Source organism: Apodemus sylvaticus, chromosome 15, assembly GCF_947179515.1.
Source record: "Apodemus sylvaticus chromosome 15, mApoSyl1.1, whole genome shotgun sequence".
NCBI classification, from domain to species: Eukaryota; Metazoa; Chordata; class Mammalia; order Rodentia; family Muridae; genus Apodemus; species Apodemus sylvaticus.
This window is the reverse complement of record NC_067486.1, coordinates 51,029,561-51,049,592: the sequence shown is the minus strand read 5'-3', so window position 1 is coordinate 51,049,592 and position 20,032 is coordinate 51,029,561. Positions and strand designations below refer to the sequence as shown.

The window sequence follows — 20,032 nt, the reverse complement described above, 5'->3', positions numbered from 1 at the left end:
ATAACTGCACCATATTATATGATTTTCCTTGAATCTTTGCTGTTTTTCATTGTCATAAAGACGCAGCCTTAAAATTTCCACAGAGACAACTCAACATCTAACTTCAAGCAAACACATGGTGTTGTTTTCCAAAACATAATTTTAGACTGTACATTATATTTTTAATTTGTGTATGTTTATGACTTATGTATGTGCATGCTTGTATCCACGTGTGTGCGCCCATGGAGGCAGCAAGGGTATATGGATTCTCCCGGAGCTAGCTGTATAGGTGCTGTGAGTAGCCTGATAAGGATGATAGAAAAGGAAGTGGGTACTCTGCAAGAACAGCAAGTGCTCTTACGCAGTGAGCAGTCAGATCAACCTCTCAAACTATTGTTTAGAGACTCCACACGGGAATTACTAAACCAGGTAGGGAGTCACCTGGTTGCAGTCATAGATATCTAGATACTTGGAAGGCTAACACAGGAAAGTTGCTTGAATATATTTTGAGCAACATAGTTTATAAGAACAACAACAACAAAAACAAACACCAAAACAAGTTTAAAGAGAAAAAAAAAAAGAGGACATGAAAAACAGAAGTTCACCAGAGTCTCCTGAATACAGAGCTATAGAAAATGGATTATGAATGCAATAAAGCTACACAAGACAGCCCAGATAAGCGTGCAGAGCAATCAGATTGCAGTTTGCCTGCGGAAATCCTGAGTGTGAACACCATCCTTGGGTAAGCACTCAAGTCAAACCAGAGGAAGGCATATACTAGGTTCAGCTGCCGACAGTAAGTTGATCATGTGATTTTCTAAGCTTTTCATTAATGTATAGCTTATGATTACCCAGACATCTGTCAACAACATATTTATGCCTTAGGGATTCTGAGTTAAAAGGCCACTTATGCATTTTGAGTTTAAATAAACTTACGCTGACTGCCTGTTATTGACTGTAGAGTAATTCCTATGGCAAACAGAAAAAAAAAATTAGAAATGTAATTGCAAGCACAATGATCAAATATCTGATCAGATTTAAGAAAAGCAGAAAACCTTTATAGAGCATTAGTCTATCCCATAACTATGTAAAAATGAGCCAGCAGTCCTTGCTAATGCAGGTTAGACAAAGTATAATCTAGCACATAATACAATAGCTATAAACCCATGGAGCACCAACACACTTTATTTTTTTTTAACAGTACAATAGTTCCATCATTTACATTTCCCTATATTCCCTCCTATCCCAAACTCCCTCTCTCTTCTTCTTGAAAATCACCTTTTTCTTTAGTTATGGTCACACATGCATACATATAAACAAAGCCTGATCAACACATTTAGTGTTACGTGTGTAAGATTTCAGAGCTGACCACTTTGTAACCAACTAGGGAACTTATTTCTGAGGACACTATTTCTCCCATTCTTAGCCATTTGCTAGGTATATATAGTTCTTTTAGTCTAGAGGTGGGGTTCCACGAGACTTTTCAATTCCATGTCAGCATATCTATTGGTGATAGACTTCTTCAGTTCGTGATTAAGTAGTTACATTGTTAGTGAAGCTTCTTTGCCATTTCTATAAAACACAATCTCCCGGCAGTTTTCCTGGTCCTCTGTAACTTACAGTCTTTCTGTCCCCTCTTCAGGAATGTTCCCTGAGCTGTAGGTGAAGGAGTTGTGTTGTAGATATATCTGTTGAGGCTGTATACCCACAATCATTTCATTAAGAACTTTAAACTGAACCACAATTCTTATTTAATATTAGTTTAAGACTACAAAGAAATATTCTAAGACTATGAAGGAATGTTCATGAAATACACAGCAAGTTTCCACTGAAGATTTGAGTCTTTCAAGCCATACAGATTACCCCAAATACATTCCCTGTCCTTGTCTGTCAGTCTACTGAGCATCTGCAATATGTAACAGGCTGTATTAGGCCCTACAAATTAAACAGTAAAGCCTAAAATGAAAAATATCTTCACAGAGACATAGTGGCAATATTGGATGCTGTTGGGCATGTTAATGAAAACTGAAATTTTAATGATTAAGAAAAGAGATAAACAGGTACCATGAAAGGAGGTAATAAAGGTATTTGAACATAAGCTCTTTAAATGAAAATTGCTTGAAGTGGTCTAGACTTAATTAGTGCTCAGAGCCCTTCCCCAGATGTACGCATGTATGTATGTATGTATGTATACATATATATGTTTATGTATATATGCATAAATGTGTATATATATAAACACACACATATACACACACACACACATATATACATATACATATATAAAACATTTGGGTAAATGTATTGTTTAAGGCTTCCAAAGGATTCCTTTATTAGTATCTAACATCATAAAATTTAGTGTCTTCTCATATTGAAAAAAGGCTCTAACACCCTAAATAGGAAAACAAAGGATCCCTAAACACAGAACAGACATTCAAAAATGGTTTGCTGGCTAATGTAAGTAGTTATTTAGTACCTTGTTGATAGCAGGATAACATCCTCTGGATGATTTCTGGTACTGGTATGCCTAGATAAATGGACAGCTGATGATAATCAAGGGAGATATTCTCAATGGGATTCTCCTTGACTTTGTCAATATCATCTTGTTTCATCCCAAGGCGCAGAAGAATATCAGAAACTTTTTTCCAGATTGAATTGAACTGAAACTCAGTGAGACCATTCATCAGAATCTCACTGAGAAGTATATCTCTGTACTTGCAGAGCCTCAGAATGTCTGCAGACTTAGAGAGATCAGAAGATGGTGGTTCCACATCCCAGCCTTTTCTGGGTGCAGGGAATACATTCAGATGTTTAATGAGCGCTAATAAGAGGCATAAGTCAAACTGTTTGGACTGCGGTAGCTCCTTGTTTGGGGGATAAAGCAGATGCCATGATCCGCCCAAAGGGTGATTGGTCCAAAGATGATTGTAGTAGGGCTCCAGCACACTCTTGTGTATAAGCAGCTCTTTTTTCAAAAGGGTGGGTGGCATAGCCTCATCAAATATTTGCCGGACAATGTCAGTACCAGAAATAATAATTATATGAAGCAGATGATAGAAATAATTATAATCAAGTTTGAAGATAGGCACTTCATCTGAAAATGAATTTGGAGAAGTCAAAAAATCCATATTAATGTTCTTTTTCTATGTAGTTGCTTGTATTGCACCTAAGTTCCTACAGATAGGAACTGTTTTGAGGAATGAAGCATAGAAGAATTTTACCATAGTCAGTGCTCACTAAGCATGCTGCTTTCTGTCTAGCTATCAAAATCTCAGGACAAAAAGAGCATGCTCCTAAGCAGAAGGAACTGCAGATTCTCCTAACCCAGAAGGCTTTCAACCGTCTGTGATTTTATTTAAATTTATTTATTTACTTTGCAACATAATGGCAAAGTAGTTCTAGAAATCCTGGAATTAGTCTGTAATAGTAATTTTTTAGTTTAATTATAATTTACATAAATGATTTTATTAATGTTTTCCACAAAATCAGTCCTTGCAGAACTTCGTGTGTGAAGAGCCGTGCATGCAGTCTAACACTCACTGAGTATAGCTGTCTGAGTGAGCAAGAGCCAAGCTTTAAAGGTCACTTCATTTAAAGTACATACCACTACTGTCGATCATTAGAAGATTCAGATATATACTAGCCTATGTAGGTATCTAAAGAGCTGTGGTTATTCAAAGCACAGTCCACAGACCAGAAATACTGGCACCTACCTGAGACTTTGAAGTTTGAGTACCACTTCAAACCTACCCATTAAATAGACATGTGCAGTTTTATTTGTTTGATTTTTTTTTATCATCAGATGATAGAATTTAAGAAGCATTTATCTAATAAACTGAATAATTACATTGGTATTTCAACAATGAAATGTAATGAGGCAGCAGACTAAACTACTTAGTATTTTCCAGTTTAGTAGTACTTCAAGAGGAAATCAGGCTGAAATTAGTAGGAAGTCAGTCTATGATAGGATGTAGTTCTTGAAGGAGTAGTAAACGATGTGTTTATTATAGAAAAATACCTTATTATTTTTATCCTTCATGGTTTTTCTCTTTAAGAGACTTTTAAATTAATAACTTTGCTTATATAATTGATATACACTGTGAAAGCACAATTTAATAGTAAATGTCTCATAAGGGCTTCTCTAAACTGTCAAATATATAGCAGGCTAGCAAATATATAGCATCAGTAAAAAGGGCTGATGAAACTTGTCTTCCATGAAACCAGGGGCCTATATGGTCTCCGAGTGCTGAACAGAGTACTTCCTTGGACACCCCTAGAGAGCAGGCGTGTGCATTTAGACTGCTTGGCTTCAAGCTCCAAAATGTCCATCCCTTGCATCTCAGATTGCTCACACACTTGCTCTCTTAAGGGAACGTGTAACAAAAGGAGGAGGGCTGGATGAAAGCTTCCTGAGGTAAATCCTACAGTGGACTCACAGCATGTTCCAGAGTTAGCATGTCTCTGCAGTGCCAAAGTAATATGTGAGCCATACACTTGCTGATTTTTAAGTCTTTGAGTTCTAGAATGCATCAAGCACTGCTTGATGATGTAATACTGAAACTTGTGAATGGTAACAATAAATATTGTACAACTGTTAACAGAGTGATATTTTACAGAGACAGTTAAAAAATAATTAATATTTTCAGTAGGAGTCACAAAAATAAAATAGTACCTTTTGTGTTTGGTTTTAAATTGAATTTCGGTCTAATATCAGTGTCAGTTAATTCCAGAGACATCAAATTCTTGTAACTGCAAGTGGAAAAAAATGTTATACTGAAAAGTACCAATTAGTCCAAAATTTTAGAATAAGCAGCATTGTGGATTTTGTTAACCTAGAAATAATCTGAAAGTAAAAGAAAAGACAATTTGAATAAAAATAAAAATCACAAGCAGTGACAACTCTACAATGAAATTGTCAATGTAATTCAGAAGTACAGAGTCCTGACAAATTCACAAAGAATTGTATGAGGCAAAAACTATGTGGTAATTGAAAAAAGGAAAATAAAAGAATAAGCATTGTAAAGATAAATATCAAACAAGAAATCTTTCTTATCCTATCATGATCACTAAAATTAAAAAAATAAATGTAACTCAATTTACTCAATTTCTAGTGATGTTTAAAAATAATGAGTAAGCTCTTATAATAATATTAATATTCATAATTAGAATGAATGGAGGAAAGGAGCACAAAAAATTATTTAATAGGTAAATGTTGCCAGTAAGTGAAAACTCTGTATCTTTGCTTTGAAATGAACTTTGCACCATGAAAATAAAAACAAAACAAAACAAAACAAAAAAACCCCAAACACTAATATTAAGAAGTAAATGTCAAGGCAGCTACTGTTTGTTGATCAGACATTGTATTCTAAGTGTGGAAAAATTTAAAGCTCAAACAATGTGAATTATTAGTACAGACTGAATAAAAAGAATTATCTAAAACTGTTGGTAAGAACTGTAAATTGGTAAAACTATGTATAAAAAATTAATAGTATCTAATCACATTGAATATATGTTTTGAAAGGTATAAAAATCCAACGCTAAGCAACTATTATATTCATATATAATACATATATTCATATTTACCACCATTGATATGGTTTAAAATGATAAATAATCCAAGTATCTATCAACAGTGGTATAAATGTTGCAATAAAGCAAATGACAACATGAAAATAATACGAATGAGTCGCACAATACATAATTTAAGAATGAACAGAAGAAATGTGCCTGTATATACAAGGTTCTGCACAGAAAACAAACTCTATTATAAGCAAAAATTATGCAATTTTTAAAATAGATTATAGTACGTTAAAATGTGTATTAGAAATTCTAGAGCAATCATTTCATTAAATGGCATAAAACTAACAGGAGAGCAGTGTAAAGAGATGGCTCAGTGGTTAAGAGCACTTACTACTCTTGCAGAAGACCCCAATTTAGTGCCCAGCAACCAAACAGTGGCTCACAACTGTCTGTAACTCAATTCCAGGAGATCTGACACCTCTTCTGACTTTCACAAGCTCCTGTACATACACATATATTCAGGCATAGAAATCTAATAAGACACACAAATAAAACAAGGAAAAGATGGAAAAAATAAAAGATAATAGATTCAAATCAATTATCTGAATAATTGCAGAATATTATATAGGGAATAAAGACTAACATAAAGGCAAAGATTAACAAATTAGAAATAAGAGCATAATCTATGTCATCCACAAAAATAAAAACAACTTTCAATGTGATATACAAGTTGAAATATATGGGTACAAAATAAGTGGAAATGTTACTACCGACAAAGAGACTTGATGGAGGATTGTAAGGGATAATGAGAATTCTATCTATGAGGTTGCATAAATGATGTGCTTTCAGTCTCTAATAAAATGTCTTAAAAATAAAGAGATAAAGTACAGACAGCAGATAACTTTTTCAAAGTAAATCAAGTCAAGAAAAGATACCATGCTCTTATGTCTCAGGCAATATTTTGCATAATGTGTACAAACTAGTAAGCAAGACAACGTTCTTGCCCTCACTGAGATGACTGTCAAATGCTTATCTTCTGGTGAGCATGTAAGTATAATAAACACAAATGTTTAGAGGTACATAAAAGGAATTATGAGAAACCCCTGTACTCGTTAACGAGGCAAAACCAAACAGTATCAAAGAGCTCTGAGAGTGAAACTGTTCTGCCTCCAGGTAAATCCCAGAGATTACTTTAAGATGACACACTCAAGAAACTAAAGCTCACTATATGCAGTCAAAGCAGAATGATGGTAAAGGATATACTAAGGTCAACAAGACCCAAAGCTGTTATGAGCAATGTGAAGTCTCTGAAATACTGTTAAACACAGAAATCATTTATTTGCATTCTTACCATTAAAAAGTCCTAGTGACAGTTAAATAAACAACAGGCTTTAGCATAAAGCAAGGATAAGGACAGACTTGTTAAGAAGTTGTTTTAGAATGGCCATATTATTGAAAGCGTTCTACAGATGCAATGTAATATCTACAAAAACTCTTTAATATTTACAGAACTTGAGAAAAGAATCATAAAATTCACATAGAAATAAAGACCCCAACATAGACAAAACAATTCTAAGTAGAATGAAGAATGTTTGGGATTTAACAATATTTGCTTTTTAATTATACTAAAACAGTCAAAGAAAAAAAAACACTGTACTGACAAAAGAGACGTATAGATTAATGAAATACAGCAGAGAAACCACAAATAAACCATGGTAGCTATATCCACTGGATTAATGGCAAATGTTCAAAAACATGCTAAAGAAAAAAAGGGTCACAAACACATCTATTTCCAGTTCAAGGGGAACCAACACCTGTTCTGAACTCTGGACAAATGCACTCAGACATGAAAATATCTACAAGAACAATAATATACACATATAATTTAAAAATAAAAACAAAAGTAAACCTTAAAAACAACAACAACAACAAAGGAAAACTGGACATCTAAAAAATGAAACTAGATCTGTATAGGTCACCTATATGAAAAAAATCAATTTAACATGGATCGTGTGTGTGTGTGTATGCACATATAAGAAAAGGAGAAGAAATGAGTTAGAAGAATATTTTATATTTCAGCTTCTAATTTCAAAAGCAATACTCTGAGCCTCTATAAATGTCTTTCTTAACATATACACCAGTATTATTGAGCAACATGCTTTTCTTAAATAAGTAGAAAGATTTTAAATTTAAGACAAGCTTTGGGGTCTATATAGCTTTGAAAACTGAAGTTTTTATATTGTAACAATAAACATTTTAGGAAAAATATGTTTGTATTCAGGAAATCATTAGTTTTATAGTTAAGAGTTTTCCTTTTTGCTTTAAAATGTAAATATTTACTATAGAGGAGCAAATGAGAACTCACTGCTATACTTTTTTCATACAGAACACTCTTAAACAGGTGCTCTAAAATTGAGAGAACACAAGAGCAGCAGGTCACACAAGCTCAGATGTGTGCGTGAGCAACACATACAAGCTCAGAAGAAAAATGTCAACGGAATGTTCTTTTCGCGCTTACCTTGCTCCTAAGTTTTCAATGGTTATATATTCATCCTTTCTTACCACTTCAAACTGCAAGTGATGAAGAAAAAAAAGCCCTAAAATAGTTCAATTTTCAAAATTCCTTAATTTCTTAGCTTCCATATTTACAAAAAAGTAATTAGAATAAAACCACATAGAGTATAAAACAAATGATACAATTAAAATCTAACCAAAATAAAATTCCACTCAAATAACAAACTATAATAGTTAAAAGCAGCCAGTTTTACATCATTCATATGACTTGAATGTCAATGTTAAAATATAAAAGGGATAACTCAATAAATAGTATGGTAAATAATAGAAATAGGATTCATTTATAGTCTTAATTTTATTTACCTTAAACTAAAAATTCAAGTATTGCATTGCTTAAAACTAAAATGAATACTATATTTTATTTGACATATTTATTTAATATATTTATTTATTTAAGATATGCAATGTTAAACAAGCATTAGGAAGTTCTTTCCAGAATAAACAGGTTCTGGGTGTGGAGATACAGCTCAGCAGTAGGGTCACTTTGAGCATGCACAAGGCCCTTGATTTAACTCTCAGGTCCACCAAAAGAGAAAAGAGATTCAAAATGGTTAAAGTTATTTTTAATTTAAGATGGCAAAAAAGGCAGTTAAATTATTACACTTTATCTTTCTTGGTCTATAATATATTACTCAACTGTAGTTCACTGATGGTATATTATCTGTTTGTATTTCTTAGATTTTCTTTTTATAATGCAGGCAAGGAAAAAAACTCACCAAAATTTTGACAATTCCAGGCACATCACATTGTAGCATCCTGACCATGTCACCTGGACATCCTTCTTTCAAACATTTTTGCCCACTAAAACTCTAAAATTGTTCATAGAAAGCAATAGATATAGAAAATCAGTACCATAAAAATCTGAGCCACTGAAAGAATGAAGCAGATTATGTCACATGACAAACTGAAATATGTGAATAACCAGTTACAGACTGGCTGCTCCGAGCATTTGTTTTGTGTGTGTGTGTGTGTGTGTGTGTGTGTGTGTGTGTGTGTGTGTGTGTGTGTGTTGTAACAAACAGTTATGGACAGGCTGCTCAGATCATTTTATTATCAATGTGTATTTATGTTATAGCACTTTAGTATGTAAACTTAAAACTCTTTAAGGAGCTATGTTACAATCTAAAGTGTACATGATAACTGTTGAAAGAAACTTGAAGTAACATGTATTAACTGATCATAGAAAGTATTAAATTTTTATAAGCTAGCTAAGGATTCTAAAGAAAGGGGAAGAATAAAAACAGGGAGTTCTCTGGTTCTGATCTTGTGAATTATTCTTGTAGAATAGAAAAGAATTAGAATAGAAGCAATACTTCTAGAATAGAAGTAATAGAAAATTTACTTCTATTTCCTCTATTTCTCTGTCGAATACTGAAGAATATCAATTGCTCCATGAACCACATAATCTAAACATATTTATCACTTCAAAAGGAGTAGCAATGCCTTTTGTTTTACTGTTAGAGTATAACATGCCAATTTAATTCCTTTGTCTGTTCTTTTCAACATACACAAACCCTACGAAATATGTACAGTCTACTATCACTTTAGAACTTAGAAATATTAATCATAGTAAGTTATCAGTCTAATGTAATAAAAATAATGTAATGTAAATAAGTGGTTCAAACTAGACTTGTAGAACTTGTAAAACTCGTAGAACTTAAAAGTTATAAAGCAAATATGACCATAAAATGAATAAAGAATAGGTCTCTGAATCTTACTTTAATGTTAGTGGTAAGCATTCAATTCATCATGACTATCAGAACTAAATAGAAATAATTCCATACCTGAACACTAAATTTTCTTATTTTCTATCTTTAAAATAAAACTTAATAGTTAAACTGAGGGTGACAAGAAGCTAATCACCAGAGAACTGAGAATAAAAGGAGGGGATTAAAAAAAAAGGAGGGGATAAATGAAGGCGAGTGAATGGGAAGACCACAGGAACAACAGGGCACAAGACAGAGATGTGCCATGGACTGACAGCTTTATGGAGGGAGATGGTGCAATACCTGATCACTTTCTCCTGGATACTTTAAGTTCTTGAATTTTTTCCAACAAATTTTATGGAAGTAAATACAGCAACTTTTACTGCACATTAGCTGAAAAAATCCCTTGTAGGGAAAAAAAAAGAAATATAGTTCAGGTAAAAAAAAAAAACATACCTTTTCTTATCTGTCAATTTATAGAGTATTCTTTTTATTATTCTGTTTTACAAAAGACAAAATTTCATAGCAGAGCCCATAGAAACCAAATGAACTTCTGATATTGAATTACTAAAGTTAGAAAAATAAGATCACAAGATGAAAAGTGCTCACATTTCTACTTTTACCTGTTTTCCTCAACCAAAGACTCACAGTGAACATGCTCATTTAGTTAGAGACCCGAGAACTGCCCACTTCTAAGTATATATGTCACTATTCTCAATTTTTACCATTTCTCATTATACAGTGGAAATTACAATCTTAAGTTTTGAGGACTTCATACATAAGCACTGGCACCACATCAATCTTGACCTCCTTCTCTTTCCGAAATTTATCTTTTACTTATTATTATACATACATATGTATTTGTATATATATATGCACATATATATACATACCTGTATATATATTATATACATACATATATATGTATATATAATAACTATTGGTTCCATTCAGTCTGCAAGCCTATGCTTGTGCCCTGGGCTGACTACTTTATGCTGGAATGCCTCCTTAGAAGAAAATGATCCTTCCTTCTTTAGCAGGCATTGACTACAAATAGCTCTTCATCTTAGGGGGGACTATGTGAAATCTTCCATTTGCACTGGCAGATCGACTGCTGTTCATTATGCCAGTTGTGCTTAAGCAACCATACATTAAGATTTCAAGAGTGGATTTTCCCTTTCAAGTCTAGGGAACACTATGTAGCAGCAAGAGTTCTGGGCGTCTGGCTCTTACAAACTTTTCACCTCCTTTTCTCTAATTTTACTAGAAGGAGAACCAACCATTGCTATCTCCTAACTGTATGACCAGTTCTTTTTTTTTCCCCACCCAGGGCTGTGACAAAATCCAGGAATCTGTACTTACCTCAGTAAATCTCTGTCCCAAGCCACATACTATACCCTATGGAGAATTTTAATATAACAACAACAATAATAATAATAAAAAAATTTTTAACTGCTTAATTTTATTAAATTTAAAATGGATAATTGGTTGTCAATAATAAAATGATTAATAATTATGTTACCTTATAGTTGGTGTTCTTTAAAATGTCAGCTTCACAAGAACGCTCACAATCAAGATAACTGCAAATGGTCTCTTTCATTATATTACTTTCAGTTGTTCTGATATAATTATTGAGGCTATCCTAGAATTTAGAAATGTACATTCTTATGAAACAGTTATAATTAGGTCAGTAACATATCCAAAATTTACCTTAAGTCAGATATATACAGAGCCCATACATACGTATCTAGAGTATATATACGTGTGTGTGTGTGTGTGTGTGTGTGTGCATGTGTGTGTGGAGGGGTAAATAGTAACAAGATAAATTTTACCGTTTTCAAAGTATATAAATAGGAAAGTTCTACATTGAAAAGAATGGATTCCTTACCGGGAGAAAGTAGGTGCACGTATATTTGAAGCTATATTTCTTTTAATTATTTTAACCCACAATATATTCCTATCAAGAACTGTATGTATTTGTGTGTGTGCATGTGTATGTCTATGTATGCATGTATGCATCTATCTATCTATCTATCCATCCATCCATCCATCCATCCATCCATCCATCCATCCATCTCAATCAAAAATGGAGCTAAGCAAGATACACTGACGGTGGAACTATTAGAGTGGGGTAATATGACAATGACACAGTAGGCATTAAGTATCACAGAACTATTTCTACAATGTCAAGTACTGCCTAGAATACAATTTCTCATTTCAAACTAACTAAATGTAAGCAAAGAACATTATCTTATTTGAGTTAGATTAAAGGCCTTAATGTTTTTTATAGAGACAATCCTGTAAGATATCAAATAGTATTATATCTAATATACTAAGAGTATATATAATATACTTTATATAAATAACCACTATTATAGGCTATTTAACAAGCAGTAGTAATATATATGTATCAAAATATGACAGAAGACATAATAACAATAACAACAAAAAACAATGACATAAACCATTATAAAAGCAATATAAGTGAAATAAGCACCCAAGAAACTAAAAACTGAGAATTTATCTTGAAAAACTCTTAGAAAATGGAAAAAAATAGGTTAGATTCAAAAGGTTAAAAATTAGAATATCAGATTTCTTTTAAATGAGATTAAAGGATAGAAAATAACAGTAAAAATTATTAATGTATACAGATGTCTTGCTGATGTCTGTCTGTATACCATGCGTTGGTAGTGTCCATGGAGGACAGAAGTGGACACTGGATCCCCTGGGACTGGAGTTATAGACAGTTATGAGCTGCCAAATTGGCTCTGGGAATTGAATCTAGGGCTTCTAGGAGAAGAGCCAGTTCTCTTAACCACTGAGACATCTCTCCTGGATCCAGCAGAAATATTTAATAAAGAAAAATTAATTTTAAGCTACAATTCTATTTGTAGACAATACATAAAGTTCATAAATCACATTATTTTGAGGATTGAATGATCTCAGTAAGTTATACCAACCAAAAAAGGGAGAAAACCTAGAGTAGGTAAAACTTCAGTTCTGATGTATAAACCTGTACAGAAAAAAAGATAAAAGCTAGAAGAAAAAAGAGTGAGGCCAATATAATAAAAGCCAGGCAATATAAGTGTGTACATATGTGCAGAAGTGGAATTATATGTGAGTTCTAAGGAGATGTTATATTCATAAAGAAGCTCTCTAGAGATAAATATACAGGGAAATATTAGCATGTATGTGCACATGTGTATAAAAACACAAGAATGGTTTCTCCATTGGAATAAAAAGGAATAAATTTTCTTTTTAAATAAAAGGGTAAGGGTAAGTATTCTAAGTATTTTGTAAATTAAGCTAAAAATAAATAATGCCAATATAATTTAAAAACAAGCTCACTATTCCAAGTGGGTTTAAAAAAGGCAAGTATTCAGCTACTTCAGCTAAGTCTTCTTACGAGTTGAAAATGATGACAGTGCTTCTTCTTATTTGTCTGACTGTACTCACACTCTGCACCAGGTAATGAAAATAAGGTTATCTTACACAAATAGCTAACTGCCAATAAAGGAATGTACTTTCTTTAGAATATAATTAGATACGTGATTTTAATATTACTTGTTAAAGATGAGTCTCATTAGTCATAGGTGGCAAACTATTCTTAAATTCTTACTTTGAAGGTTGTAGGTAAATCTTCATCATCTGTAGGATCTACTTCAAACCAATTATCATCTGTATCTCCTATTTCTTGTAAGCTTTTGTAAAATTCTAGCAGTGCTCCATTATATCTGCAAGGAAGTTTAAAGTAAGGTTAGTTTGAACTAGAATTTGGTACTATACAGTTTATCAATGAGGAAACAAGGAACCCAAGGAAGGTGGTGATAACCTCTGGCATGCTGTAGAAATACAAATACTAGGACTCTCACCTGTGGTAGACTGGGATGAAAGGGGAGGCACTAGGTTATGTAGTAGCTCAAGCTTGAACAGTATGGGGGCCATGGTAATTAAAGGGGTTGTAGAGTTGGTTGGCTTTTGTTAACTGTCTTGGAGGCCTTGAAGAAAGAGAATGACAGGTATAGGTCAGCCAATTATTAATTTAGCATGCACTTTGAAAGCCATAAGGCCTCTAAGGCAGCATTTAAATTGATTCTCATCTCCTATACTCAATCTGTGCTGAAAATAAGGGCCAAATGTATTTATAAGATAGGACAAACTGTAAATGAGAACAAATGCAGAGCCTTGGCAGGCTATTATCAACTCAGGACAGCTCTGAGTTGTAGGACGCAGCAGTAGTAGTAAAAGCTACAAAGATAGTATTCTATGGTAAATTTAAAGTAGTCTAACAGCATATTATGCCATACGTGAGGCCAGAATTTTGTGATTAAAAAGTAAAACAATTGTAATGGAATGTCAGTCCCAGCCTCAATGGGACTATTTGCTAAAATCAGATCAGTAAACAGAGATCTGAAATGAGGCTATGCCTCTGAATGTGCTCAGAAATTGCAATTTGACAAGCAAAGACTTGTTCTTCCTTGCTAGAGGACAATGGCCTCTCTTAGAGATCATTAAAAATAATCATCAGAGATTCATATCCCAAAAAAAGATGACCATCTTCTTCAGATCGTTCTCTCTCTCCACTTACTGCCCATGGGCCCAGGACATCTAGGGTCAGGCATAATGGCTCAAGACAGAAAACAAAGTCTAAGTTTAGGAAGAAGAAGAAAACCATATTCACCTATAAAATGCACACTATGACTGACACAGAAGAACAAACATGGGAGTAAAGCCTAAGGCCATGAAACAAAGGGTCAAATACAAGAAAAGAGACAGTGGTAGAGGACAACTCACAGAGACATCAACATTCACTATTCTCACAGGATCATTTGAAGCCAACATGCTTCCAAAACTTTGATACAATCTTGGCCAACAATTAAAAAACCTGCTGCTATGTAAAAACACCAAGCCTATCACTTACAGGGAGTGAATAAAGAAAGCCCTGAGTGAGTGAATTCCTCAGTGCATTTGGTCACAGTCCTGTCAAAGATCCCACAGCCACAGGTTCAGAAGGATGGCAAAGCCTTCCTTAGAGGACCGACCATGTGTGAGTCCTGACAATTGTGTACACAAAATATACAACAAAGCTTTGTGCATCTGGATATTTATAGCCTAAAGATTACTGTCCTCCAGAGACTGCTCCTCCTTACATTAGGTAAAACTCCCCCTTGATCCCGCTGTATGCTATAAACCCTGTCACTGGTTATATAAAAGTAATAACCCTGCCTCCTTGTTCAGCTCTATGTCATAACCCTGCCTGTCTGTTCAACTCTATATAATAAATGTGCTAAACTTCCAGGAAACTGTGGTTTCTCTAGGTAGGAGCCCAGACCACCTGATCCCAGTTTATGTCCATGTGTTTGTCTTTTCTATTCCCTTGCTGCCCCAGGCAGGTCTGTTCTTATAGTGCAGGACATGACAATCAATGTTCCTGGAAGAGATACTGAGGAATGCTATAAGAAATACAAAGGAGGGCTGGAGAGTTGGCTCAGAGGTTAAGACCACTGGCTGCTCTTCCAGACATCTTGAGGTCAATTCCCAGCAACCACATGGTAGCTCATAACCATCTGTAATGAGATCTCACACCTCTTCTGGCCTGCAGACATACATCAGGAAGAATGCTGTATAACTAACAAATAAAATAAATCTTAAAAAAAAGAATTCACATTAAAAAAAAAAATACCAAGCGCTTCTCCTGGATAGGCTCAGTGATGTCCTTCACAGTCCCGGAGAGCCCACAGCCGTGCTCCTGCCCCAGCTTTCACCATCTGCTATCTCTGCTATCCAACCAACATTTATCTCTGCTTACTTCTAATTTATTCCAAGATTAGTTGTATAAAATATTTATTTTTGGTAAGTTGTTTTATGTAATCTAGAGAGTCAATATTATAACCCAAATCTCTGTCTGTAACCTACCATTTTCAAAGACAAACCACACTTGATTGAGTCATTGTAGAAATACAGAAAAACAATTTAAAAATAAAAAGTAATGATTTTGACATTAAATGGCTTTCTAGAGTTAATGATCTAGAGAATAGATTCTTTTCAACTCTAATCAAGGCAGAAGAAAAGTAGTTTGCCTTTCCGAGGAAAGGTAACAATATGCATGTCTGTGTTGATTTGGGTAACGTTAAGTATCTGACACTGTCAGAGAACCATCTTTCCATTTTGATCTTTACATTCCTCAAAGCATCACACTGACCCCAGTATCCTGAGGATGCCATCTTAACCAGACCCAGTGAACAGGAAGGGGGAATTCCCTGATTCCCTAGGACAAAAGAGTCATACTAGAGGATAGGAACTAAACCCTAAGTAATGATTCTTCCCTGCAGTAATCCTTTTCACAGTAGACTTTTATATCTCAGCCAACAATTATATCCTCAAACTTTTGTTGATTTTCTAAACTGTTTTAGAATATCAAGAAAAACCTGGATTATTTACTGTACTTTCCTTTATAACTCTTCAATGTATTTTATTTTTCATTAAGTATTTTCAGTAATTATTATATTAAAATCTATATCCTTCACAATACTTTTAGTTCTGAGGACAACTGTCTTGTTTTATAAATTATTATATTCCTGGGATCCAGCACAATGAGCCTTGGACTATGTTAGATGCTTAAGATAAATGTAGCAAATGATTGATGCTACAAAAGCTACAAATATTCACAGAGGACCTGAACAAAGACCACAAAGGTAATTCTGTATAATTTTACCTTCCTAAATATGTAACACTCAGGATTCTCACAGCCACTCCTTGCTTGTTTGCATTTGTTGTCTTTTAGTTCTTAGGAAAAGTCTAACTTTATGGTTGAGGCTGACCTTGAACTCACGATCCCACTACCTCTGCCTTTGTACTGTGGGACTACAGGCATGTGCAACCATGTCCAATTATCTTTCAATTCAGACCAATTATGCTTAAAAATCTCAGTGGTGAGAATGTCAGTAACTACAATCATCATTTATCATGTACTGTATCACTGTTTTGTACACCACCCACTATTATTTGCCCTGTAAATATTTAATGTGTATTTTTGTGATATAGATAGTAATTTTTGTTCCATTTTAGATATTAGAAAATCAGGCATTTAGATATTAGAAACAGGTAAAACTGTTTCTTATGGTAAGTGGTAGAAAAATGTATTTGAATCCCGGTCTGTCAGATTCTAAAGCCCACAGGTCAATGTTGGGTGCCTCACACTGCCATGGCCTGTAAAGTTCTAAGTGCATGATTAACTACCAGAAATTAGAAAGAAGAAAGGAACATTCCAAGACCACAAATGTTATGATCATTTATATTCTATACAAAGCTGATTCCCATTTTACAGTACTGAAAGGTATAAGTGAAGATATACCTATAAATAAAATGCTTACCTCTTCTGAGTACATCGAAGTAAACCACGTCCAAAATAAACTAAACACATAAAGTTTTCACAAATCTCACTTTCTTGGATCACCATCTTCATCACCAGAAATTTATTTTCAGCTTCTATGCAGTCCTGTAATGGGAAAAATGGGGGTTGGCTATGTGAAACCTAGATTTTTTTTTTTTTTTTTTTTTTTTTTTTGGTTTTTTGAGACCAGGTTTCTCTGTGTAGTTATGGCTGGCCTGGAACTCACTCTGTAGACCAGGCTGGCATGGAACTCAGAAATTCACCTGTCTCTGCCTCCCAAGTGCTGGGATTACAGGCGTGCCCCACCACGCCCGGCTGAAACCTAGTCCCCCCCTCCCCTTTAAATAGGTATTATTCCTATTTAAAAATACCTTTTAAAATAGGTATTACTCATTCCCAAACTAGAAAATTGAGGACGGACACATTGATTCAGCTATATGGTCATGTATTAATATACATACATAATCTTAACATAATATCCATAATCTTAACATCTCTAAAAAAAGACTATAAAATGAGGTACTAAGTGTTTAACATCATTCAAAAACACAAAATCTTTAACTAAGATTTTTAACCATTTTTTAAAAAGTGTAACAATTTTTGGATAGAAAAATGACAAAAAATTGTCAACCAAAGAGAAACATGTCTGACAACTATAAGAATATATTTACCATATTTTTTTTAAAACATCGCATAATCTTCCTAGCTTTTCAAAGAGAAAATAGGTGACTCCTTGATCACAGACATAGTTTCTTCATAGGGGTAAAACATAATATGGACTTGTAACTTAAGACTAGAATCAATTCTAAGATGCTTCAGTTGTGTGTGTGTGTGTGTGTGTGTGTGTGTATGTGTGTATGTGTGTGTATATGGGTAAAAAAGAAAGTAAAAAAGTATCAAGGCTACAAAAATTTAAATAAGACAATGAAAAATTAAAACAGGAAAATTTTAAGTTAATTTCCAGATTCTATTCATTTGGTTTCACTTTGACAAAATAAAAATTTGAGCCCAGCAGTGTTTATACATGTCTTTAATCACAGCACTACGGAGGTAGAGACAGGAGGATCTCTGAATGCAAGGCCAGACTGGTTTACAGAGAGAGTTCTAGGAAAGCCAAGGTTACTCAGAAAACCCTGTCTTGAAAAGCCAGAAAACTAACAAAAATATTGAGGTACAATTTGTATTTCACTAGAGTAAGATTAAAAAAAAAGATTAAGCTTCATTTAAAATAGATTAATATGTATTATTAAGTATACAAATAAGCACTTAAAAGATAAAAATAGACTTAAGAAAGTTTAAGATAATATTGTTTAGCCATTATTTTTAACAACAATATAAATCTTCAACATAATTATTCATAGAAATAAGATAGAAAAGTTATAGGAAACCTTCAATTCCAGAGTTGTTATTTTTTAATCAACACTATCAATTGCTTCAATGAAATCAAGGTATATAAAAAGATTTATAAGGTAAATAATACATGCCACATACCTCTTTCTTTCCTCTTTCAGTGAGTGCCACTCCATACAAGAACAGTAATGTCAGGTAATAACCAACATTAATTTGTTGTGCCTATAAAAATATGTCAACTGTTTATTTACACCAAACTACTATTCAGTTTAACAGGGTTAATTGAAAATACTTGAATTATTTAATAATTTTTAAAAATGGTGCAAATTCTCATTTTATTATACATCATTTGCTAATTATCAGAGAAATATTTGATAAAACTATCAGCAAAGAAATCTCATCAAAGAAGATAAAAGCACATTTAATCAAAAGTTAGATTTTCACAGAATAAGCTCTCTCACTTTAATTATGTAACATTCTAGCCATTAAAACCCTTATAAGGTAACAAATGAAAGCCCAGTGTCAAGAATGGGATACCTCTTTCCATGCTGCTGACCAATGAACACCTGAAGACACTCAAGAACTACAGGCTACTGCCATTGCTACTGGTTATTTTTCAGAACTTTACAGTATTGCTGAAGATACATATTCTTGAGTCACAGAGCACGGTTTTGACCTAGAACCTTCATCTCCACTGGCTAGCTCTCATAGTGCTGGGAGTTGTTATGCACACTACCAGAGGAGAAAGTAATCAATACTTCCTAGCTGTGAACTCTATGAGCTATAATAATGTCCAGCCTGGTAATGGTGCAATAGTGGCACGAACATCTCGTAAGCAGCCAACAACTTTCCAACTGTATTCAAATCCTACTTCACAAGATAAAACCCATCTATGGCATTATTATCAGGCCAAGAACTCGCAGCCAGACAGTCACAGGCCCTCATACTTTTATACTCCTAACTGGACATAGTATTAAGCTGACTCCTAATGACTTATCATTATAATACTAAATTGATACATTTCTCAACCTTCATCAGAGAAAATTCTATTAGCAGTAGACAGTAATTAGCATGAGAATCTATAACTGATCAAAGTGCTAAAAATAAGACTATGGAATGTTCAGCCCTAAATAGGACATCTATTTCACATCCCCTCCTCCTAAGACTCAAGGATCTTTGTGAGCAGAGCAGAAAGACTATAAGAATTGGAGGTAGTGGATGGATAAAAGGAAATAGTGTCCTGCAAACACAGAAGAGTAGCACAACAGAAGAGGCTAGTAAGTAGGGGAAAGGAGCGGGACTAAGAATTTTTCTTTTAATTGACAAATGTACATATATTTATAACATACAACAATATTTGAGTTACATATATATTACAGAATGACTAAGTTAAGATCATTTATACATGAAGGGTCTTACATATTTATCATTTTTTGTGGTAAACATTTATAGTCTACTTTCAAACTTAAAAATGCAATACATTACTCTAAACTAGTATCATAATAAGGTC

The 20,032-nt window shown here is 33.7% G+C and overlaps 1 protein-coding gene across 6 annotated transcripts in view; it reads right to left on the bottom strand.

Moving 5' to 3' along the window:
• Positions 1 to 20,032, bottom strand: part of Dzip3 (DAZ interacting zinc finger protein 3) — a 60,410-nt gene that overhangs the window by 26,020 nt on the left and 14,358 nt on the right. For 4 of the 6 annotated variants that reach the window (XM_052159111.1, XM_052159106.1, XM_052159107.1 and 1 more), the window contains 10 exons: positions 18,664 to 18,744; positions 17,153 to 17,277; positions 13,399 to 13,513; positions 11,302 to 11,421; positions 10,083 to 10,184; positions 8,790 to 8,882; positions 8,018 to 8,070; positions 4,652 to 4,728; positions 2,456 to 3,073; positions 916 to 948 (listed from right to left, as the gene is read on the bottom strand). In XM_052159111.1, the coding sequence (XP_052015071.1) occupies positions 916 to 948; positions 2,456 to 3,073; positions 4,652 to 4,728; positions 8,018 to 8,070; positions 8,790 to 8,882; positions 10,083 to 10,184; positions 11,302 to 11,421; positions 13,399 to 13,513; positions 17,153 to 17,277; positions 18,664 to 18,744 (1,417 nt within the window). The remainder of the gene's footprint in view (positions 1 to 915; positions 949 to 2,455; positions 3,074 to 4,651; positions 4,729 to 8,017; positions 8,071 to 8,789; positions 8,883 to 10,082; positions 10,185 to 11,301; positions 11,422 to 13,398; positions 13,514 to 17,152; positions 17,278 to 18,663; positions 18,745 to 20,032) is intronic. The other 2 variants (XM_052159109.1, XM_052159110.1) reach the window with 2 other exon arrangements.